General features: G+C 43.2%; 1 protein-coding gene across 1 annotated transcript in view; it reads left to right on the top strand.

Annotated features, from left to right (window-relative positions):
• LOC111981931 (roundabout homolog 2-like) overlaps positions 1–19651 on the top strand; it is a 178929-nt gene that overhangs the window by 66711 nt on the left and 92567 nt on the right. The window contains exons 3-5 of the mRNA XM_070449476.1: positions 12123–12280; positions 12420–12540; positions 12689–12827. Coding sequence (XP_070305577.1) covers positions 12123–12280; positions 12420–12540; positions 12689–12827 — 418 coding nt within the window. The remainder of the gene's footprint in view (positions 1–12122; positions 12281–12419; positions 12541–12688; positions 12828–19651) is intronic.

Raw genomic sequence — 19651 nt, 5'->3', positions numbered from 1 at the left:
AAAGCTGCCGCGGTCATCCCCCTCTTCAAAGGGGGAGACACTCTCGACCAAAACTGTTGTAGACCTATATCCATCCTGCCGTGCTTTCTAAAATCTTCGAAAGCTAAGTTAACGAACGATCACTGACCATTTTGAATCCCACTGTACCTTCTCCACTATGCAATCGGTTTCCAAGCTGGTCATGGGTGCACCCCAGCCACGCTCAAGGTCCTAAACGATATCATAACCGCCATCTGATAAAAGACTGTACTGTGCAGCCATCTTCATCGACCTGGCCATGGATTTTGACTCTATCAATCACTGCATTCTTATTGGCAGACTCAATAGCCTTGTTTCTCAAATGACTGCCTCGCCTGGTTCAACAACTACCTCCCAGATAGAGTTCAGTGTGGTCAGGGCCTGTTATCCGGACCACTACTCTGGACGGTTCTGACTTACTTGTATGTCTGAGGAATTGTAATTATGAGATTTTCTGTTGTTTTTGAATTTGGCGCCCTGCATTTCACTGCTGAAGAAATTTGCTTGTCACAAAGCCTCACAAACTTCTACAGTGCACATCGAGAAGCATCCTGTCGGGCTGTATCACCGCCTGGTAGGCAACTGCTCCGCCCACAACCGTAGGCTCTCCAGAGGGTGTGAGGTCTGCACAACGCATCACTGGGGGCAAACTACCTGCCCTCCAGGACACCTACACCACCCGATGTCACAGGAAGGCCATAAAGATCATCAAGGACAACAACCACCCGAGCCACTGCCTGTTCACCGCTGCTATCATCCAGAAGGCGAGGTCAGTACAGGTGCATCAAAGCAGGGACCGAGAGATTGAAAAAACAGCTTCTATCTCAAGGCCATCAGACTGTTTACACAGCCACCACTAACGTTGAGTGGCTGCTGCCAACGTACTGACTCAATCCAGCTCACTTTAATAATGGAATTGATGGAAATTGATCAAAAATGTATCACTAGCCACTTTAAACAATGCCACTTAATATAATGTTTACATACCCTACATAACTCATCTCATATGTATATGTATATACTGTACTCTATATAATCTACTGCATCTTGCCATCTTTACGTAATACATGTATCACTAGCCACTTTAAACTATGCCACTTTTATATTTACATACCCTACATTACTCATCTATATGTATATACTGTACTCGATACCATATACTGCATCTTGCCTATGCCGTTCTGTACCATCACTCATTCATATATCTTTATGTACATATTCTTTATCCCTTTACACTTGGTGTATAAGGTAGTAGTTGTGGAATTGTTAGGTTAGATTCCTCGTTGGTTATTACTGCATTGTCGGAACTAGAAGCACAAGCATTTCGCTAGACTCGCATTAACATCTGCTAACCATGTGTATGTGACAAATACAATTTGATTTGATTTGATGATTTAATTTGAGTCTCATAGCAAAGGGTCTGAATAATTATGTAAATAAGGTATTCATGTTTTTATTTTTAATACATTTGCAACATTTTCTATAATCCTGTGTTTGCTTTGTCATAATGGAGTATTGTGTTTTAGATTGATGAGAAAATTGTTTTATTTAATCCATTTTAGAATAAGGCTGGAACGTAACAAATGTGGAAAAAGTCAAGAGGTCTGAATACTTTCCGAATGCACTGTGTACACTGTCCTCTGTCCCCCGAGGTTCACTTCAACACAGCTCTGGTATGACCTGCTATATCTGTATTTACTGTAACGGTTTTTCTATTATGATTGCGGGCTCAGGATGATCCCCAAAAATACATCAACAGGCTGCTTTAACATGGTATTTTCTTTTTTACCCTTCAGGGAGAGATGGATAAAGAGATGGGGATGAGGGATTTAACCAGATAGTGTGGAAGAGATGGAGGGATAGATTGTGAAAGCGGTGGCAGAACATTTTTGAAGGAGGAGAGAGTGATGGTTTTGTGGGAGAGATTAGTGCTAAGGTTTTGGAATAAATAAACAAGATGGTTTTTCGGTGGAGTTATAGAGAGTCATGGAGGACAAGAGAATGCAGCAGAACTACTGCTGCTGCAGAAGAAACAGGAACAGTGTGTGTGTGTGTGTGTGTGTGTGTGTGTGTGTGTGTGTGTGTGTGTGTGTGTGTGTGTGTTGTGTGTGTGTGTGTGTGTGTGTGGTGTGTGTGTGTGTGTGTGTGTGGTGTGGTGTGTGTGTGTTGGTGTGTGTGTGTGTGGTGTGTGTGGTGTGTGTGGTGTTGTAAGACAGAAGACAGAAGACTGACAGAAGATGAGGGGTAAAAAATTAAACCTGATTCCTGGAAGTCTGCCACTGAAAGGCCTCTTGTGGGATGAGCGGTTATTTTTTAATCTTTCTCTGCTCTCCTTCCTCTCTCTTTCACCCCTGCTTACTCTCAGCTCACTCTCACTGCCAGCACAGACAGCTGAATGGGAAGTAATGTTTGACACAGAGGCACTTTGCAACATGTTAAATAGAGCTCCTGAGAGGAGTGTGTGTGTGTGTGTGTGTGTGTGTGTGTGTGGTGTGTGTGGTGTGTGTGTGGTGTGTGTGTGTGTGTGTGTGTGTGTGTGTGTGTGTGTGTGTGTGGTTGTGTGTGTGTGTGTGTGTGTGTGTGTGTGTGTGTGTGTGTGTGTGTGTGTTGCGTGTGTGCGTGTGTGTGTGCGTCTGTGTATGCAGTGTGTAGGGGAGATGGAATGTCCTCCATCAGAGGAGACTCATTGTGATCACCCTCTGATGAGCTATCATCAGAAAGCTTTGACTGATTCCCCATGCCTATCTGTCTATAAAACTGTCATCCGTAAAGAATTGATGCCATTTGCTGAGGTGGCATTGCAGTCAGGCCTCTGATTGATAGTCCATCTTTATCTGCCCAGGTGCAATGTGTAGGGAGGAGGGACAGGAGATGGTTTAATGTGAGTGCCTATGCTCTCTGGGTGTTGGTAGACTGTGTCAGTGTGTGGGATACCAGTGACGATGTCCTCCACTGCTACCTTTGACCTCTAACTGTCCCCCAGACWGCTTCTCCGTCTACAGTCCTGATAAATCTATGGTAGGTTAGCACAGACCAGGGGGCATGTGCCCAAATGTGATTAACAGAGATTTGGTGTGAGTAATCCTAGAAGCTGCTTCCAGGGGCTCAGTAGCGCCTGTGGTAGGCAGAACACACCTGTTTCAACTTCCTGGCCGTCATCCCTTCCCCCTCCACACCCATTTGGCTGGACTTATTTTGATCCACGCTTGCCCCTGGCACAGAGGGTTGGTGGTGGTGACCTTATGAACAGCTGTTACTTCACCAACACTGGCTTTGGCCCGCGGGCCGCCTGTTGCTGACCCCTGCTTTACAATGAAATAACCAACAGGACGTGTATGTATGCACAAGTATGATAATGGATTGATACCATTGATTATTATATGAATGAGCTTTCTCTTTGTCCTGAATGTCAGTTGTTGGAAATTATGTYGTTTTCCTGTAGTCACATCCTCCCCCTGTTTACATTCTATAGCTCTAACCATATACAGTGGCTTGCCAAAGTATTCACCCCCCTTGGCATTTTTCCTATTTTGTTGCCTTACAACCTGGAATTAAAAAATATTTTTGTGGGATTTTTATCATTTGATTTACACAACATGCYTGCCACTTTGAAGATGCAAAATATTTTTTATTGTGAAACAAACATGAAATAAGACAAAAAAACGGAAAACTTGAGCGTGCATAACTATTCACCCCCCAAAGTCAATACTTTGTAGAGCCACCTTTTGCAGCAATTACAGCTGCAAGTCTCTTGGGGTATGTATGTCTCTATAAGCTTGGCACATCTAGCGCCTGGGATTTTTGCCCATTCCTCAAGGCAAAACTGCTCCAGCTCCWTCAAGTTGGATGGGTTCCTGCTGGTGTACAGCAAACTCTAAGTYATACCACAGATTCTCAATTGGATTGAGGTCTGGGCTTTGACTAGGCCATTCCAAGACATTTAAATGTTTACTCGAGTGTTGCTTTGGCAGTATGCTTAGGGTCATTGTCCTGCTGGAAGGTGATCCTCCGTCCCAGTCTCAAATCTCTGGAAGACTGAAACGGGTTTCMTTCAAGAATGTCCCTGTATTTAGCGCCATCCACCATTCCCTCAATTCTGACCAGTTTCCAAGTCCCTGCKGATGAAAAACATCTCCACAGCATGATGCTGCCACCACCATGCTTYACTGTGGGGATGGTGTTCTCGGGTGGTCAATTTTAGTTTAATCTAACCAGAGTACCTTCTTCCATATGTTTGGGGAGTCTCCCACATGCCTTTTGGCCAACACCAAACGTGTTTGCTTATTTTTTTCTTTAAGCTATTTTTTTCTGGACACTCTTCCGTAAAGCTAAGCTCTGTGGCGTGCACGGCTTTAGGTGGTCCTATGGACAGATACTCCAATGTCCACTGTGGAGCTTTGCAGCTCCTTCAGGGTTATCTTTGGTCTCTTTGTTGCCTCTCTGATTAATGCCYTCCTTGCCTGGTCCATTAGTTTTGGTGGGTGGCCCTCTCTTGGCAGGTTTGTTGTGGTGCCATAGTCTTTCTATTTTTTAATAATTGATTTAGTGGTGCTCCGTGGGATGTTCAAAGTTTCKGATATTTTTTTATAACCCAACCCTGATCTGTACTTCTCCACAACTTTGTCCCTGACCTGTTTGGAGAGCTTAGTCTTCATGGTGTCTTCATGGTGTCGCTTGCTTGGTGGTGCCGCTTGCTTAGTGGTGTTGCAGACTCTCGGGCCTTTCAGAACAGGTGTATATATATTGAGATCATGTGACCGGTCATGTGGCACTTAGATTGCACACAGGTGGACTTTATTGAACTAATTGTGTGACTTCTGAAGGTAATTGGTTGCACCAGATCTTMTTTAGGGGCTTCATAGCAAAGGTTTAATAAATATGTACACACCACTTTTCCGTTTTTAATTTTTTGCATTTTTTGAAACAAGTAATATTTTTTCATTTCCCTTCACCAATTTGGATTGTTTTGTGTATGTCTATTACATGAAATCCAAATAAAAATCCATTTCAATTACAGGTTGTAATGCAACAAAATAAAAACGCCAAGGGGGGTGAATACTTTTGCAAGGCGCTGTACATGCTGTGTGCCATCTGCATGTGTCCAGYAGAAATAATGTAATCGTAGCCTTGCAGTAAACAAAGTTTAGAATATCCCTCCCCACTCCACTCTCTCAGTTAGCTAGGCAGCTCTCCTCTCCACTGATGTGTTTGAACATGCTGGATGGTTTCGAGGCACAGATGGTCCCAGGCATTTCACTGCTTCTCTCTGACATCACTTCTCTCAATTAAATCCCAGCAGAATTTGACCGATGAAGAGAAATGCTGAATTTAATGCATTCATCTGCCTGGTTGCTGTTTTATCATTTGTCTGTGAGAAGAGAGGAGAGAACAGCAGGCATTTTGGAGAAGAAAAATGGAAGCATTTTTTTCTCTGAGATTCACATGCCTATTCCCCTCCCTCTCTCTGCTTCTCTCTGTCTCTCATTGTTTCTCTTACACACCTACTCTGAAAAGCTGTACAGTTAAATTGGTAATTAAACCTGGGTTTAGTGAGAAAACATGAACACATGTATGGTCATTATTTTGCATTATCTAGTTCTTTCCATTGTGGTTGAGCAACCTTTTGCAACACTGCACTGTGTGATCTCACCGAAGTAAGACAAGTGCATGTAAGAAAGCCCACACTCCCCGGGCAATAGCTGCTTTAGTGAAACAAGGCAGATAAAAGGGCAGATTCAAATCCCTGACTCACACTCCCGCTGATGCATAACATTTTCACAATATTGCTGGAAGGTTTTATGATGCGAGCGATCGCTTTCCGAAATAAAACACAATTCTGTATCTCTCTTTCTCTCTCTTTCTCTCTCTCTCTCTCTCTCTCTCGCTCTCTCTATCTCTGTCTCTCTCTTTCTCTGTCTCTTTCTCTCCTTCCCTCTCTCTTTCCCTCTCCCTCTCTCCCACCCAAACCTACAATGTAATGTAGCAGAAGGCATTCTCTCAGTGTCCAGTCCTAGAAACACACCTGGCCTGTGGGCCAGTATGTCTGTTCCAGTATGACTGGGCAAGAGATGACATTAGAACCCAGTGAATCACTCATTCACTACAGAGCACCAAACACCAGACTAAAATCRAATTTTGCTACACCCGCAATAACATCTGCTAAACACTTGTGATCAATAACATTTGATTTGATTTGAATTGTACCAAATCAGGCCTGTTGAAACCTATTTACCATACCATCAAAGCATCTCGTCAGTGCTACGGTGCACTCAGACACAGTAGGCTACAAACCAAAATATTCACAGTTCCAGCCCCAGATGCTGTTGTACAGTAGAAGGCAGCTCATCTAGCTTTAAGTGGGTGAGAGAGAGGCACAAGGGAGCAGTAGARAAAGTAGGTTAGGTTAGGTTGAGAGCAGGAGAAGCGTGAGAGTCAGTGAATGCATAAAGAGACAGAAGAGTGGAACGTTAATCAATTATAGATGTGGAAGTGTGGTCTGTGGGAGCACTGATACTGTAATTGGGAGGACGGGAGAGAGAAAGCGAGGGATGGATGGAATAGGGGAGGGAGGAGAGCATCCTCACCCATCTACATCTTCAATTTACATTACATGACAAGAGGAGGAGATGCTAATGCTAYATGACTGTAGTTAAGGTTTAACTAACGTTAAACCTTCATGGTGGCTGGCTGGCTTTAGCCAACATGCAACTAGAAGAAGGAGACGTTGGTACACGTGAGAGGAGTGTGTATATTCATGTGCCAATGGTAAAAGTTATGAAGGGAGAAGCACTCACTGTTACAGCCAAGACATGCCACCAGGCAGACATACACCTAAGGAGTAGGATGCAATTGGGTGCGTCATGGGATTAAAGATCAGGGATTGGATGTGACCTGCTGATTGATGTTACTTCAAGTCATAACCTATAATAATCACTGTGCATCCTTACCCCCTTGCTCCTCAAGCTTCACTTGCTTATACAATTGTATAAACAATTCAAATAGATCATTTGTTTGCCGCCAGCCACATCCTTTCTGTGAGGGGCTCTTGGACCATTGTCTGGCTGCTAAAAAGATCATGTTCTAATAGGTAATGTGCATCTGTTCTGGGCGCATGGCCCTGGGGGACGCTGGGTAAATGCTCAATGTCTTCACTCTGAAGTTTCTCCCGACTGATTGCTGATTACTTTTTCAGGGCACAGACATGATACATTGTTTATTTATTCAAAAATCCCCCAAATCCCCCATTGTGTGTCTGTTGTCTTTCTCTCTATATATCTCTGTCTCTCGCTCTTTTGAAAAAGGATAATATGCTCATCAGAAAATGTTTGTACGTGACCTAGGCAACTGTATTTGTGTATATTTGTGTGTGTGTGTGTGTTGGAGAGAGAGAGTGTGCAATCGTGCATGTGTCTGGATCTGTGTGTGCATGTGTGTGCGTGTTTGAGAGAGAGAGTGTGTGATCGTGCGCACATGCGTGTGTGTGTGTGTATACAGTATGTTTACGTTGGAGAGAGATAGTGTTCGAGCGTACGTGTGTGTGTCTGAATCTGTGTGTGTGTGTGTGTGTGTCATGTGTGACAGAAATGGGACAGCCCTCTGACTGCTGTTGAGAAAGTGACTCGCCCCTGCAGGCTGTTCTCATCACATAGAATATTCAACAAACTCCAACTACTTTTTAGCAGACCTCTGTCAAGAGAGATCATATTATAAAACACCATTCCACAGCCAGCAACGCCAGCAGTAGTCCAAGTTGTTGGACAGCATTTAGATGGTAACTTGATAAGAAGTTAGTAAAAGCACTTGATTGCCAGAGTTGGCCTTCATGCAGTATGGCTTTTTAAGATTCATCATGCCATATTTGCATACCTGATTTAGGATATGTTGTGAGACCAAAGCCAGAAAAAGCAATAACCATCTTTTATTTAACATCTGCTCTCTTTTTAAATCAATATCTCTCTTTTAATTTGTCTGTTTCTGGTGTTTAGCAAAGCAGCCTTTCTGAAATAATGTAGATTGTCCTCCTCTAGGTACATTGACTTCAATACAAAACCTAGGAGGCTCATGGTTCTCACACCCTTCCATAGACTTACACAGTAATTATGACAACTTCTTGCAGCATGAACTGACATGTTGTCCACCTAATCGAAGGATCAGAGAATGAATCAAGTACTGAAAGCATAAACTACAGCTAGCTAGCACTGCAGTGCATAAAATGTGGTTGAGTAGTTGAATCAAAGAGAGAGAAAGACAATAGTTGAACAGTTTTGAACAAGTTAATTTCTTCCAAAATTAAGGAGACGCAAGAGAGAGAGAGAGAGAGAGTGAGAATTAGCGATACAAAATGGTGACATATGGACAACCCATTTTAAAACACTCTACAACACCGCTCATGAGAAGTTGAATGGATTWGACAATCAAATCCATTGGACTCCCCAGTTACTGACCAGGAGCTCTATAAGAAACTTCAGGCCCTCAAATTTTAAAAAGCATGCGGACCTGATGGCATCCTAAATGAGATGCTCAAACTCACAAGTGCATAATTTCAATTGGCTATAATAAAACTGTTTAATTTGATCCTGAGTGTAGGTTATTTCCATGACATCTGGAATCAAGGACTCATAACTCCAATCTTTAAGAACATAGACAAATTTGACCCTGACATTTACAGAGGCATTTGTGTGAACAGTAACCTGGGGAAGGTTTTCTGTAGTATTATAAATGTAAGTGAGTTCTAAACTTCCTTAATAAGCACAATGTCTTGAGTAAAAGCCAAATTGGATTCATACCAAAACATTGCACGACTGATCATATTTACACCCTATTTACACCCTGATAGATAAACATGTCCACCAAAACAATACCAAAATATACGCCTGCTTTATCGACTTACAAAAAGCATTTGATTCTATTTGGCATACAGGACAGTTCTACCAAGTTTTTGCAAGTGGTGTAGGGGGTAAAACATATATACATTAAATCAATGTATACTGGCAATATGTGCAGCATTAAAATTGGCAGGAAAATAACAGAATTCTTTAACCAGGGGCGGGGCCTTCGCCAGGGTTGCAATCTGAGCCCTTCACTCTTGAATATTTACATCAACGAATTGGCCACTATTCTAGAAAAATCCACAGCCCCTGGTGTTAGTCTCCACAATTCAGAGGTTAAATGCCTTCTCTTCACAGATGACCTATGCCTGCTGTCTCCCACAGCACATGGCCTACAGCAGACCCTGAACCTGCTAGAGCAGTACTGCCAGACTGTTCACAAACCTGTTCTACTAACACACTGAAACCTCAGGACCAGAACATCCAATCAATCAGAATAAAACAAATTACAACACAATCAAAACAAAACTACTTTGCTTATTGGGAAACACAAGCACAAGCACAAAGAAAAATGCAGTGCTATCTGGCCCTAAATCGACAATACACCGTGGCTAACTCTTTGACCATGGTKACTGATCAAAACCTTAGAAAAACCTTGACAAAGTACAGGCTCAGTGACCACAGCCTTGCCATTGAGAAGGGTAGACACAGGAAAACCTGGCTCCCTGAAGAGGAAAGGCTGTGCAACCACTGCACCACAGCAGAACCTGAGACAGCTGCATTTCCTGACAAAATGTCAAAAATATAAAACAATTAGAGAGTGTCATTTCCGCAACTTTTTCAAGATTTCAAAGACCTCTCTGATGACAATAGGCTACCCGTCCTGTTGGGGGAAGACAGAGAGCTGTGGGTTGGCAGCGCACTACATTGCTGCCTGTCATAAGATGAGGGACAGACTAATCAACCTGCACATTTCCTCTACTGTATACTTATTGTTATTGTTCAATGTATGGTTATTTTGACMCTTGGTTATTGTTGTTACTGTTGTCCCGCTGACAATTTTGATTCTTATTGTCATAATATTGTAAATATCTAAAGTAAGCTATGGCAATATGTACATTGTTATGTCATGCCAATAAAGCAAATTGAATTGAATTGAACTGAGAGAGCGAGAGAGAGAGAGCATTACCTATATTTGGTTGAATTTTTTTAAACTTTCACTTTCACTTAGCCTGTGAATGTAGCTAGCTAGCTAGTTAAGCCTACACAAACATCCAGCTCAAACAGAGAGGGATGCTATGAAGCTAGAGAGCGAGCAATCTAGCTATATTTCGTTGTATTTTTTTCACTTTCACTCCTTTTTTTCACTTAGCTAGGGAACACCCAGCTCAAACAGAGAGGGATGCCATGTTAGCTAGCTGGCAATGGTTATCCAACACTTGAACTCTTTCAAGTCAAGGTTTGCTTTTGGTTTTATAAATGTATTGCCACTGGGGCCCGATATTACATSTRCTAAACTGCTTTCTGACTGTACACTGTACTGCATGATTATATCGGGTTTACTAACGCGTTAGTTTTAGTATGTTGACTATGAGGTGAAAACGATGTAGGCTGTGTGTAGTGGTTAGCAGTTATAATTTGAAGGTTTGGCTTGGCAAGTTTTTTTTGCCTGGTCACAGACAGCTGATGTGTTGTGCACTGAAGTCCACAAGTGAAGGGAAAAGGTGAGAGGAGGAGAGTTCATAGTTGCGAGAAGGAATTATATTTACAAGCAAAGTGATCATGCAGTTTTTATGTGGCTGCTATGAAAGTGAACTGTGTTTGCGTGTGATCAGGGGTGTACCTGATACCTGAATTTGTCYAATAGAAACTCTAATTTGCAATTGTTGGACTACAGATTTCAGCCTAGATCAGCTAGATGCAGACAAGAGTGTGCAAGGCAGTATTGAATGTGTCACTGTCTGTCACTTTGTTTACTAAAAATTCTCTCACTTCACTTAGCAACCTCATGATGGGTAAAGGGAAATTAGAGTATGATGTAGTAACCTAAACCTATCAATGTTACATTGAGCTGGGTGAATAGAATATGAATAGCAGTCATCCAATATGCTGTACTATAAATAAGGCCATACTCATTAAAAAAATGATCATCCTCCCTCATCTTAAACAGCACCGACTGCCACTGATTGAAGCCCATTTCAGAATCATTCTATATCCTGACAGGATAAATGCAGACAGCCAACTCTGAACGGCTGTTTGGAATAATTGAGTGATACCCAATCAGACAGCGGTAGACAGCGGTGGGCCCCTATTTCTGAAATAATTACACCCTGACAACACACTATGCACGGCTTCTACTGCAGGGAGGGGGCTTGACTTTCAATGTCTTCAAATCAGAACACACACCAGCGTGATTGGCCATGAACAGAGGGCATCTGTGAGGGCATCTCATTGTGTTGGGTTGCTACCCTCTCAGAGGTGTGCATTATWGCATCTAAATTCACTTATTGCTGATCAAAATGTGTGCTCTCCCACCATTGTGAGTTTTCTTTTTGTCATCACTGTTGGGAAACAAATACAGCTGGAATGTGGGCATATGTGGCTTATACAGCTTGTGAGTTGTGTTGTATCCACTTTCCATATGGAATATCTTGCTCAACGCTTTTTGGAGGTGCCATGTTTGATGTGGCACAGCAGGAGTGACTGGGGTGGGAGGAAGAGGAGGAAGAAGGGCTTGTCTGAGTGAGGAGAGGAGAGATGTGTGACAGTGACAGAACCATAGAGATCCTATTAAATTACTAAGTAAGTAAGTAAAAAATACAAAAAATAAATATAATTCCTAATTCTATGGGCAGAACCCACCCAGCCATATAGCTCTATAGACCTGGCTAGGCCTGTGTGACTGAGACACCCATGAGCTCGTCTTCCACAGCTGACTGTGATTGACAATGCAGCCTCTGGGCTCTGGCAGAGTTCCTGTTTGACTAGAGATCTGCTCTGGGCTCTGGCTCTTCTCCAGTTATTCGCACCACAATATACTCTATCTGCCGTACCTGGACTCTATTACTGACAGACAGAATGGATCTAATTTCTACACCGTACTGTATTTACTTGTCATTTTACAGTGTGCAGTCCATGCATTTGTTTGGTTTATCCTCAAAGTAGAAGAACTGTGGATTATGTCCACAAATGTTGTGGGATGAACCAACTAAAAACCTTGCTTAGAAAGACCCTTACCCCCCCCCCCTCCCCCCTCTCTCTCTCTATTTCCCCCAGTGTTGCGTGAYGACTTCAGACAGAACCCCCAGGACTTGGTGGTGGCAGTGGAGGAACCTGCCACCCTGGAGTGCCAGCCTCCTCGTGGGCACCCTGAGCCCACCACCTTCTGGAGAAAAGACAAGGCCCGTCTGGACCTCAAAGATGACAGGATCACTGTGAGTACTACGTCCCGGGGACCCGGTCCATTGTGTCTGCTCTCATTATGGATAGCTAAAATATACAGATTAAATGACCCCCCATCCCAGATTGTCTGATGTAGACTTTGTTGAGCCATCTCTGTTGTCTGACTGTCAGATTCGTGGAGGGAAGTTGACCATCTCCAAAACCAGGAAGAGTGATGCAGGGATGTACGTGTGTGTGGCCACCAACATGGTGGGGGAGAGAGACAGTGAGACGGCTCAGCTCTCTGTGTTCGGTAAGGACAGATACTGGACAGACACTTCTCTCTGTGCTTACCTGTAATGGCTGCAGTGGCTACATGCTATCTGTTTATGTTTTAAAACCTTGCTTAGAAAGCTTATAGACTACTGTCTTGTCTGTCTATGTGTTTCGTGGTTTTCCAGAGAGACCCACTTTTGTGCGTCGGCCGGTGAACCAGGTGGTCCTGGTGGAGGAGGGTGTGGAGCTYAGGTGTCAGGTGCAGGGAGACCCACCTCCCTCTCTACGCTGGAGAAAGGATAATGTGGATATACCCCGCGGCAGGTGAGGAGAGAAAGTGTGTGTGTGCATATGTTTGTGCATGTGCGTATGCAGAACATCCCTGGTCATCCCTACTGCCTCTGATCTGGCAGACTCACTAAACATAAATGCTTAGTTTGTAAATGATGTCTGAGTGTTGGATTGAGCCCCTGGCTATCYATAAATAAATAAATAAAAACTGGAAAATGTGGCCGTCTGCCTTGCTCAATATAAGGAATTTGAAATTATTTCTACTTGTACTTTTACTTTTGATACTTATGTATATTTTAGCAATTACATGTACTTTTGATACTTAAGGATATTTAAAACCAAATACTTTTAGACTTTTACTCAAGTAGTATTTTACTGGGTGACTTTCACTTTTACTTKAGTCATTTTCTATGAAGGTATCTTTACTTTGACTCAAGTATGAACATTGGGTTCTTTTTCCACCCCTGTGCGTATGTGTGTGTGTGCATGCTTGTGAGTGTGTGTGTGCCTATGTGCCCTAAGTGGCTGTGTGTGCGTTCTTGTCTTTTATGATTCCTGTTGTGGCCATGGTTGAAACGTGTTGATATATGGATTGTGAGGCAGGACTAATGAGTCCCAGGCTGAAGCTGGAGCAGGTAAACACCTGACATGTTACTACAGCGTTGCTTTGATCACGGCGCCTAACATTGTTTCTCAAAGCCCACGGTGTCCTGTTCTTAAGCCCAGATTAAATGTAATATGCTACTTAACATACGCATGCTACCCTGAGGTACAGATTAGATTTGGTATGTCTTCATGCTCTTGTGTATGTTGTCTGTGAGTGTGAGTGCATTAGTATAGCATATATTGCCATTTACCTGTGCATGACTGCATGTACAATATATACACCACAACCAAAAAGATGTGGACACCTGCTTGTYGAACTTTTCTTTCCAAAATCATGGGCATTAAYATGGACTTGGTCCCCCCTTTTCTGCTATAACAGACTCCACTCTTCKGGGAAGGTTTTCCATTAGATGTTGGAACATTGTTGAGGGGACTTGGTTTCATTCAGCCACAAGAGTGAGGTTGGGCACTGATGTTGGACGATTATTATTGCCTGGCCCGCAGTTGGCATTCAAATTCATCCCAAAGGTGTTCGGGGGTGAGGTCAGGGATCTGTGCAGGCCAGTCAAGTTCTTACACACTACTCTTGACAAACAATTTCTGTATGGACCTCGCTTTGTGCAAGGGGGCATTGTCATGCTGAAACAGGAAAGGGTCTTCCCCAAACTGTTGCTACAAAGTTGAAAGCACAGAATCGTCTAGAATGTAATTGTATGCAGTAGCGTTAATTTTTCCCCTCAATGGAACTAAGAGGCCTAGCCATAACCATGAMAAACAGCCCCAGACCATTACTACTCCTCCACCAAACTTTGACAGTTGGCACTATGCATTCAGACAGGTAGCGTTCTCCTGGCATCCGACAAACCCAGATTCGCACATCKRACTGCCAGATGGTGAAGCGTGATTCATCACTCCAGAAAACGTCTTTCCACTGCTCCAGATTTCAATGGCGGCGAGCTTTACACCACTCCAGACGATGCTTGGCATTGCGCATGGTGATCTTAGGCTTGTGTGCGGCTGCTCGGCCATGGAAATCCATTTCATGAAGCTCCCGGCGATCAGTTCTTGTGCTGACGTTGCTTCCAGAGGCAGTTTGGAACTCGGTAGTGAGTATGGGAACCGAGGACAGACAATCTTTACGCTGTAAGTGCTTCAGCACTCGGCGGTCCCGTTCTGTGAGCTTGTGTGTCCTACCACTTTGCGTCTGAGCTGTTGTTGCTCCTAGACAATTCCACTTCACACTAACAGCGCTTACAGTTGACCGGAGCAAGCCTAGCAGGGCAGAAATTTKATGAAGTGACTTAGTGGAAAGGTAGCATCCTATGACGGTACTACAGTCGTGGCCAAAAGTTTTGAGAATGACACAAATATACATTTTCACAAAGTCTGCTGCCTCAGTTTGTATGATGGCAATTTGCATATACTCCAGAATGTTATGAAGAGTGATCAGATGAATTGCAATTAATTAAGTCCATCTTTGCCATGCAATTRAACTGAATCCCCCCAAAAACATTTCCACTGCATTTCAGCCCTGCCACAAAAGGACCAGCTGACATCATGTCAGTGATTCTCTCGTTAACACAGGTGTGAGTGTTGACGAGGCCAAGGCTGAAGATCACTCTGTCATGCTGATTGAGTTTGAATAACAGACTGGAAGCTTCAAAAGGAGGGTGGTGCTTGGAATCATTGTTCTTCCTCTGTCAACCTTGGTTACCTGCAAGGAAAGAAGTGCCGTCATCATTGCTTTGCACAAAAAGGGCTTCACATGCAAGGATATTGCTGCCAGTAAGATTGCACCTAAATCAACCATTTATCGGATCATCAAGAACTTCAAGGAGAGCGGTTAAATTATTATGAAGAAGGCTTCAGGGCGCCCAAGAAAGTCCAGTAAGCACCAGGACCTTCTCCTAAAGTTGATTCAGCTGCGGGATCGGGGCACCACCAGTACAGAGCTTGCTCAGGAATGGCAGCAGGCAGGTGTGAGTGCCTGCCTGTCTGTTTTTCCCAGCCACCGTGCTTCTACACCTGCATTGCTTGCTGTTTGGGGTTTAGGCTGGGTTTCTGTACAGCACTTCGAGATATTAGCTGATGTACGAAGGGCTATATAAAATAAACTTGATTGATTGATTGATTGGTTGTAAAACAGTTACAGAGTTTAATGGCTGTGATAGTAGAAAACTGAGGATGGATTAACAGCGTTGTAGTTACTCCACAATACTAACCTAAATGACAGAGTGAAAATAAGGAAGCCTTTACAGAATAAAAATATTCCAAAACATGCATCCTTTTTACAATAAGGCACTAAAGTAAATCTGCCAAAAATGTGGCAAATAAATGAACTTTATGTCCTGAATACAAAGCATTATGTTTGGATCAAATCCAACACAACATATCACTRAGTACCATTCTTCATATTTTCAAGCATACTGTAGTGGTGGCTGCATCATGTTATGGGTATGCTTGTAATTGTTAAGGACTGGTGAGTTTTTYAGGATAAAAATTAACGGAATGGAGCTAACCTTTCTGAACCACCCATCCCGGATCCGGGATAATTGTCATCAGCAACGCTGAATAGCATAGCGTAGCATAGCGCCACAGGTAAATAATATTACTAGAAAATATTCATATTCATGAAATCACAAGTGCAATATTGCAAAACACAGCTTAGCCTTTTGTTAATCCACCTGTCGTCTCAGATTTTGAAATTATGCTTTACAGCGAAAGCAATACAAGCGTTTGTGTAAGTTTATCGATCCGTCGACAAAACAATATTTACACTTAGGTCAGGTGAAGTGGTCAGGAAAATCAGAAAAAGCAATCAAATTAATCGTTACTTTGATGGTCTTGGTATTTTCAACAGAGACTCCCAGTTAGACAAAAATGTTCCTTTTGTCCATAAAGATATTTTTTATATCCAATACCTCCGTTAGTTTTGGGTGCGTTATGCCCAGGAATCCACGGATAGAGGGTCACGACGCAGACAAAAGTTCCAATTTATATCCATAATGTCAAGAAACATGTCAAACATTTTTTATAAATCCTCTCAGGGTGTTTTCAATATATCTATTCGATAATATATCAACGGGACAGTTGGCTTTTCACTAGGACCGGGGTAACAATGGCTGCCTTTCTCTTTTGCGCACAACTCACTCGGAGCCCCCACTATCACTTACGCAATGTGGTCGTTCACGCTCATTCTTCAAAAATAAAAGCCTAATATGCTAAAGGCTGTTGACACTTAAGGAACATAGAAGAAAGGAGTCTGTCGTAGAAATCTTTAAATGCGCAATAGGGATGCATCGAACAAGAGTTTTCAAACAGGGCACTCTCTGATGGACTTTTCTGAGGTTTAGCCTGCAATATAAGTTTGTTTGAACTCACAGACAAAATTTCAGTTTTGGAAATCTAGGTTTCTATCGTAATAGCCCCGAGTCAGTATGGGGCTGAGAAATAGGCATTTCAAAATGGTACGTGTTTTTACCCAAAAAATGAATACTGCCCCTAGCCTTAAAGATTCTAAGCACAGTGTTAAATCCTAGTGAAAACCCTGATGAAAACCTGGCTCAGTGTGCTTCCCACCAGAACACAGCAACAATAACCTGAAATCACAAGGCCTATTGCACACTGGAGTTGACTTAACCAAACGTATCATTGAATGTTCCTGAGAGCCTAGTTACAGTTTTGACTTAATCAACTATGAAACTATGGCAAACTTAAAAAATGGCTGTTAGTAATGAGATCAACAACCCAAACTTGACCGAGCTTGAATCATTTTAACAATAGAATACATGGGCAAATATTTGTACTATCTAGGAGTGTAAAGCTCTTAGGTCGATCTAGTAATCACTGCCGAAAGGTGATGTTATGACTCAGCGATTGTGAATACTTTAGGTAATTAATATTCTATAACATCATCAAAATGTAAATACATCCGGTAATGAAATGATTTTCTGAGCATTCTACCCATTCACTAGCTAGACTATAGAAATAGTCATTTTAATTTATAATAGTATCTACACAAACTAAGCTTACGCAATACCATATATTTAGGCCATATTATGGAATCATTATCTAATGAAGTGCCATCCAGGACAACTTCGGAGCAATATCATTTAACAAATGCTGTTGGACATGCAGGGTAAGTCTGAGTTAGAGTTAGCCTGGTGTCACGCAGGGGACTAAGCGCTGCATGGAGTCATTATTGGTTAGATCCACAGCGATAAAACAACATTTACCATATATCCTTTGTCCTCCTCAGCATTGCCTGGCTTTTCACAGTAACTGAAAACCTTTCCATTCGCCATGTCACAAATCCCATTATAAGTCTTTGACCTATTGGATGTAAGAGAGAGACATATATGTTTCAGTCCAGATAAAAAAAAAAGAAAAAAAATTTTAAGTGTGATTTCCTATAAGAGTGCCTGAACGTAGTAGTGTGTGGAGAGAATTAAATAGTTTGCTTCAGTCCTGTGTGTCAGCGACATATCGTTCCGAGACGGGAATGCCGTGAGGAACATTCTCCAGACTGGCGGTAGAATAGAGTAGTGTCTGTCTGTTACACTCCGTCTGGCTTTCTCTTCTGTTCAACTCCCTGCTCACTCCCTTTCCATCTTCCCCCTGATCTCAGAAACATTCCCTAATTCCAGACCTGCCATTTCTCTTTCTTTTCTCTCTCTCCTTCCTTCCTTCTTCCGCCTCTCTTCTCCATCCTCCCAGACCAGCCCTCATGGGATGTGGTGGTATGTGCGTAGAGAACTGACGTACTGGAGTCTTCACAAGTTTCAGACAGATACAACTGTCCCGAAAGGACGAAAGCTCTATCAGTTATTCTCCGTCACTTTTTCACTCTTGTATCTGTGGCCCATCATTCATTTGTTTCAAAGTGCCCGCTCGTCCAACATGTCCAACGTTATGGAAGACTGGAAACAGATTACCGTTCTGCTGGTGTGTTGTTCAGCCAGAAGGAGGCCTTAGGGAGAGTCCGCTCATAAGTTCATGCTCTGTAGCTGTCACTCTCTGCCTTGAGTGATGGAACTGGAGACCTGCTCGTTAGGTGACGGTGTTTCTCTGAGTGATAACTTGTAGCCTGCCTCTGTTAGGATGGTGTTTCTCTGAGTGATGACTGTTAGCCTGCTTTAAGACTGGATGGTCTCTGAAGTGATGCACCGTTAGGCCTGTCTGTTAGACTGTGTGTTCTCTGAGGATGCGTAGCTGCTCTTGTTAGGACCAAGTGTTTCCTGAGTGATGGAACTGCGCCCTGCTCTGTTAGGAATGTGTTTCTCTGAGTGATGCTGTTAGCCCTGCTTTGTTAGGACTGGTGTTTTCTCTGAGTGATGAACGTTAGCCCTGTCTGTTAGGACCAGTGGTTCTCCATGTGTGATGGACTGTTAGAAGCCTGCTCTGTTGGACATGGTGTTCTCTGAGTGATAAACTGTAGCCCTGTCTTAGTAACTGGTTTCTCTCTGTGTGGATGACGTTAGCCCTGCTCTGTTTAGGATGGTGTTTTCTCTTGAGTGATGGACCTTGTTAGACCCTGGTCTCTTTAGGTGGTGTTTCTCTGAGTGAGGAGGTTACCCGACTGCTGGTCCCCTCGTTCGGCGCACGTGTGTAGTTGCTCTGAGTGATGGACTGTTACCCCCTCTGTTAGGACGTATTCTGAGTGATGAACTTGCTGTAGCCCTGCAGCTGGTTTAGGATGGTGTTTCTGCTAAGTGATGAACCTGTTAGCCGCTGACTCTCGTTTTAGAGGGATGGTGTTCTCTCTGAGTGAATGGACTGTAGCCCTGCTCTTGTGTTAGGACGGTGTTTTCCTGGATGTATGAACTGTTAGCCTGCATCTGTTAGGCGGGTTTTTTTTCCTGAGTGATGACTGTTAGGCGCTTGTTAGGAGGTGTTTCTGAGTGATGGACTGTTAGCCTGCTTCACTGTTCAGACCGATGTTCTGCTTCTCTGATGATGATGTTCGCTGGCTCTGGTTAGGACTGTGTTTCTCGCTTCCTCCTACGTGGAACTTGTGAGTTCCGCCTTCCACATTGGGCTGGGCGGTAGGAGGCGCCAGGAAGGCAGGCCGGCCGAGGGCAACGCGGAGCAGTCTAAAGTAGGGCTGTGCTGGCATCAGAGGGCGGACGGCGTAAAGGGTTGAGAGGGAGTAGAGAGAGAAAAGACGATAAAGCCAGACGACATATATCTTATGCTCTAATCACCCAGTTGAGAAGAATGTGTGCATGCCCTGCCCTTGGCTGCTTAAATTC

This window comes from Salvelinus sp. IW2-2015, linkage group LG20, assembly GCF_002910315.2.
Source record: "Salvelinus sp. IW2-2015 linkage group LG20, ASM291031v2, whole genome shotgun sequence".
Taxonomy (NCBI): Eukaryota; Metazoa; Chordata; class Actinopteri; order Salmoniformes; family Salmonidae; genus Salvelinus; species Salvelinus sp. IW2-2015.
Note: the sequence above shows the minus strand (reverse complement) of the source record. Positions and strands in the feature narration are given on the sequence as shown.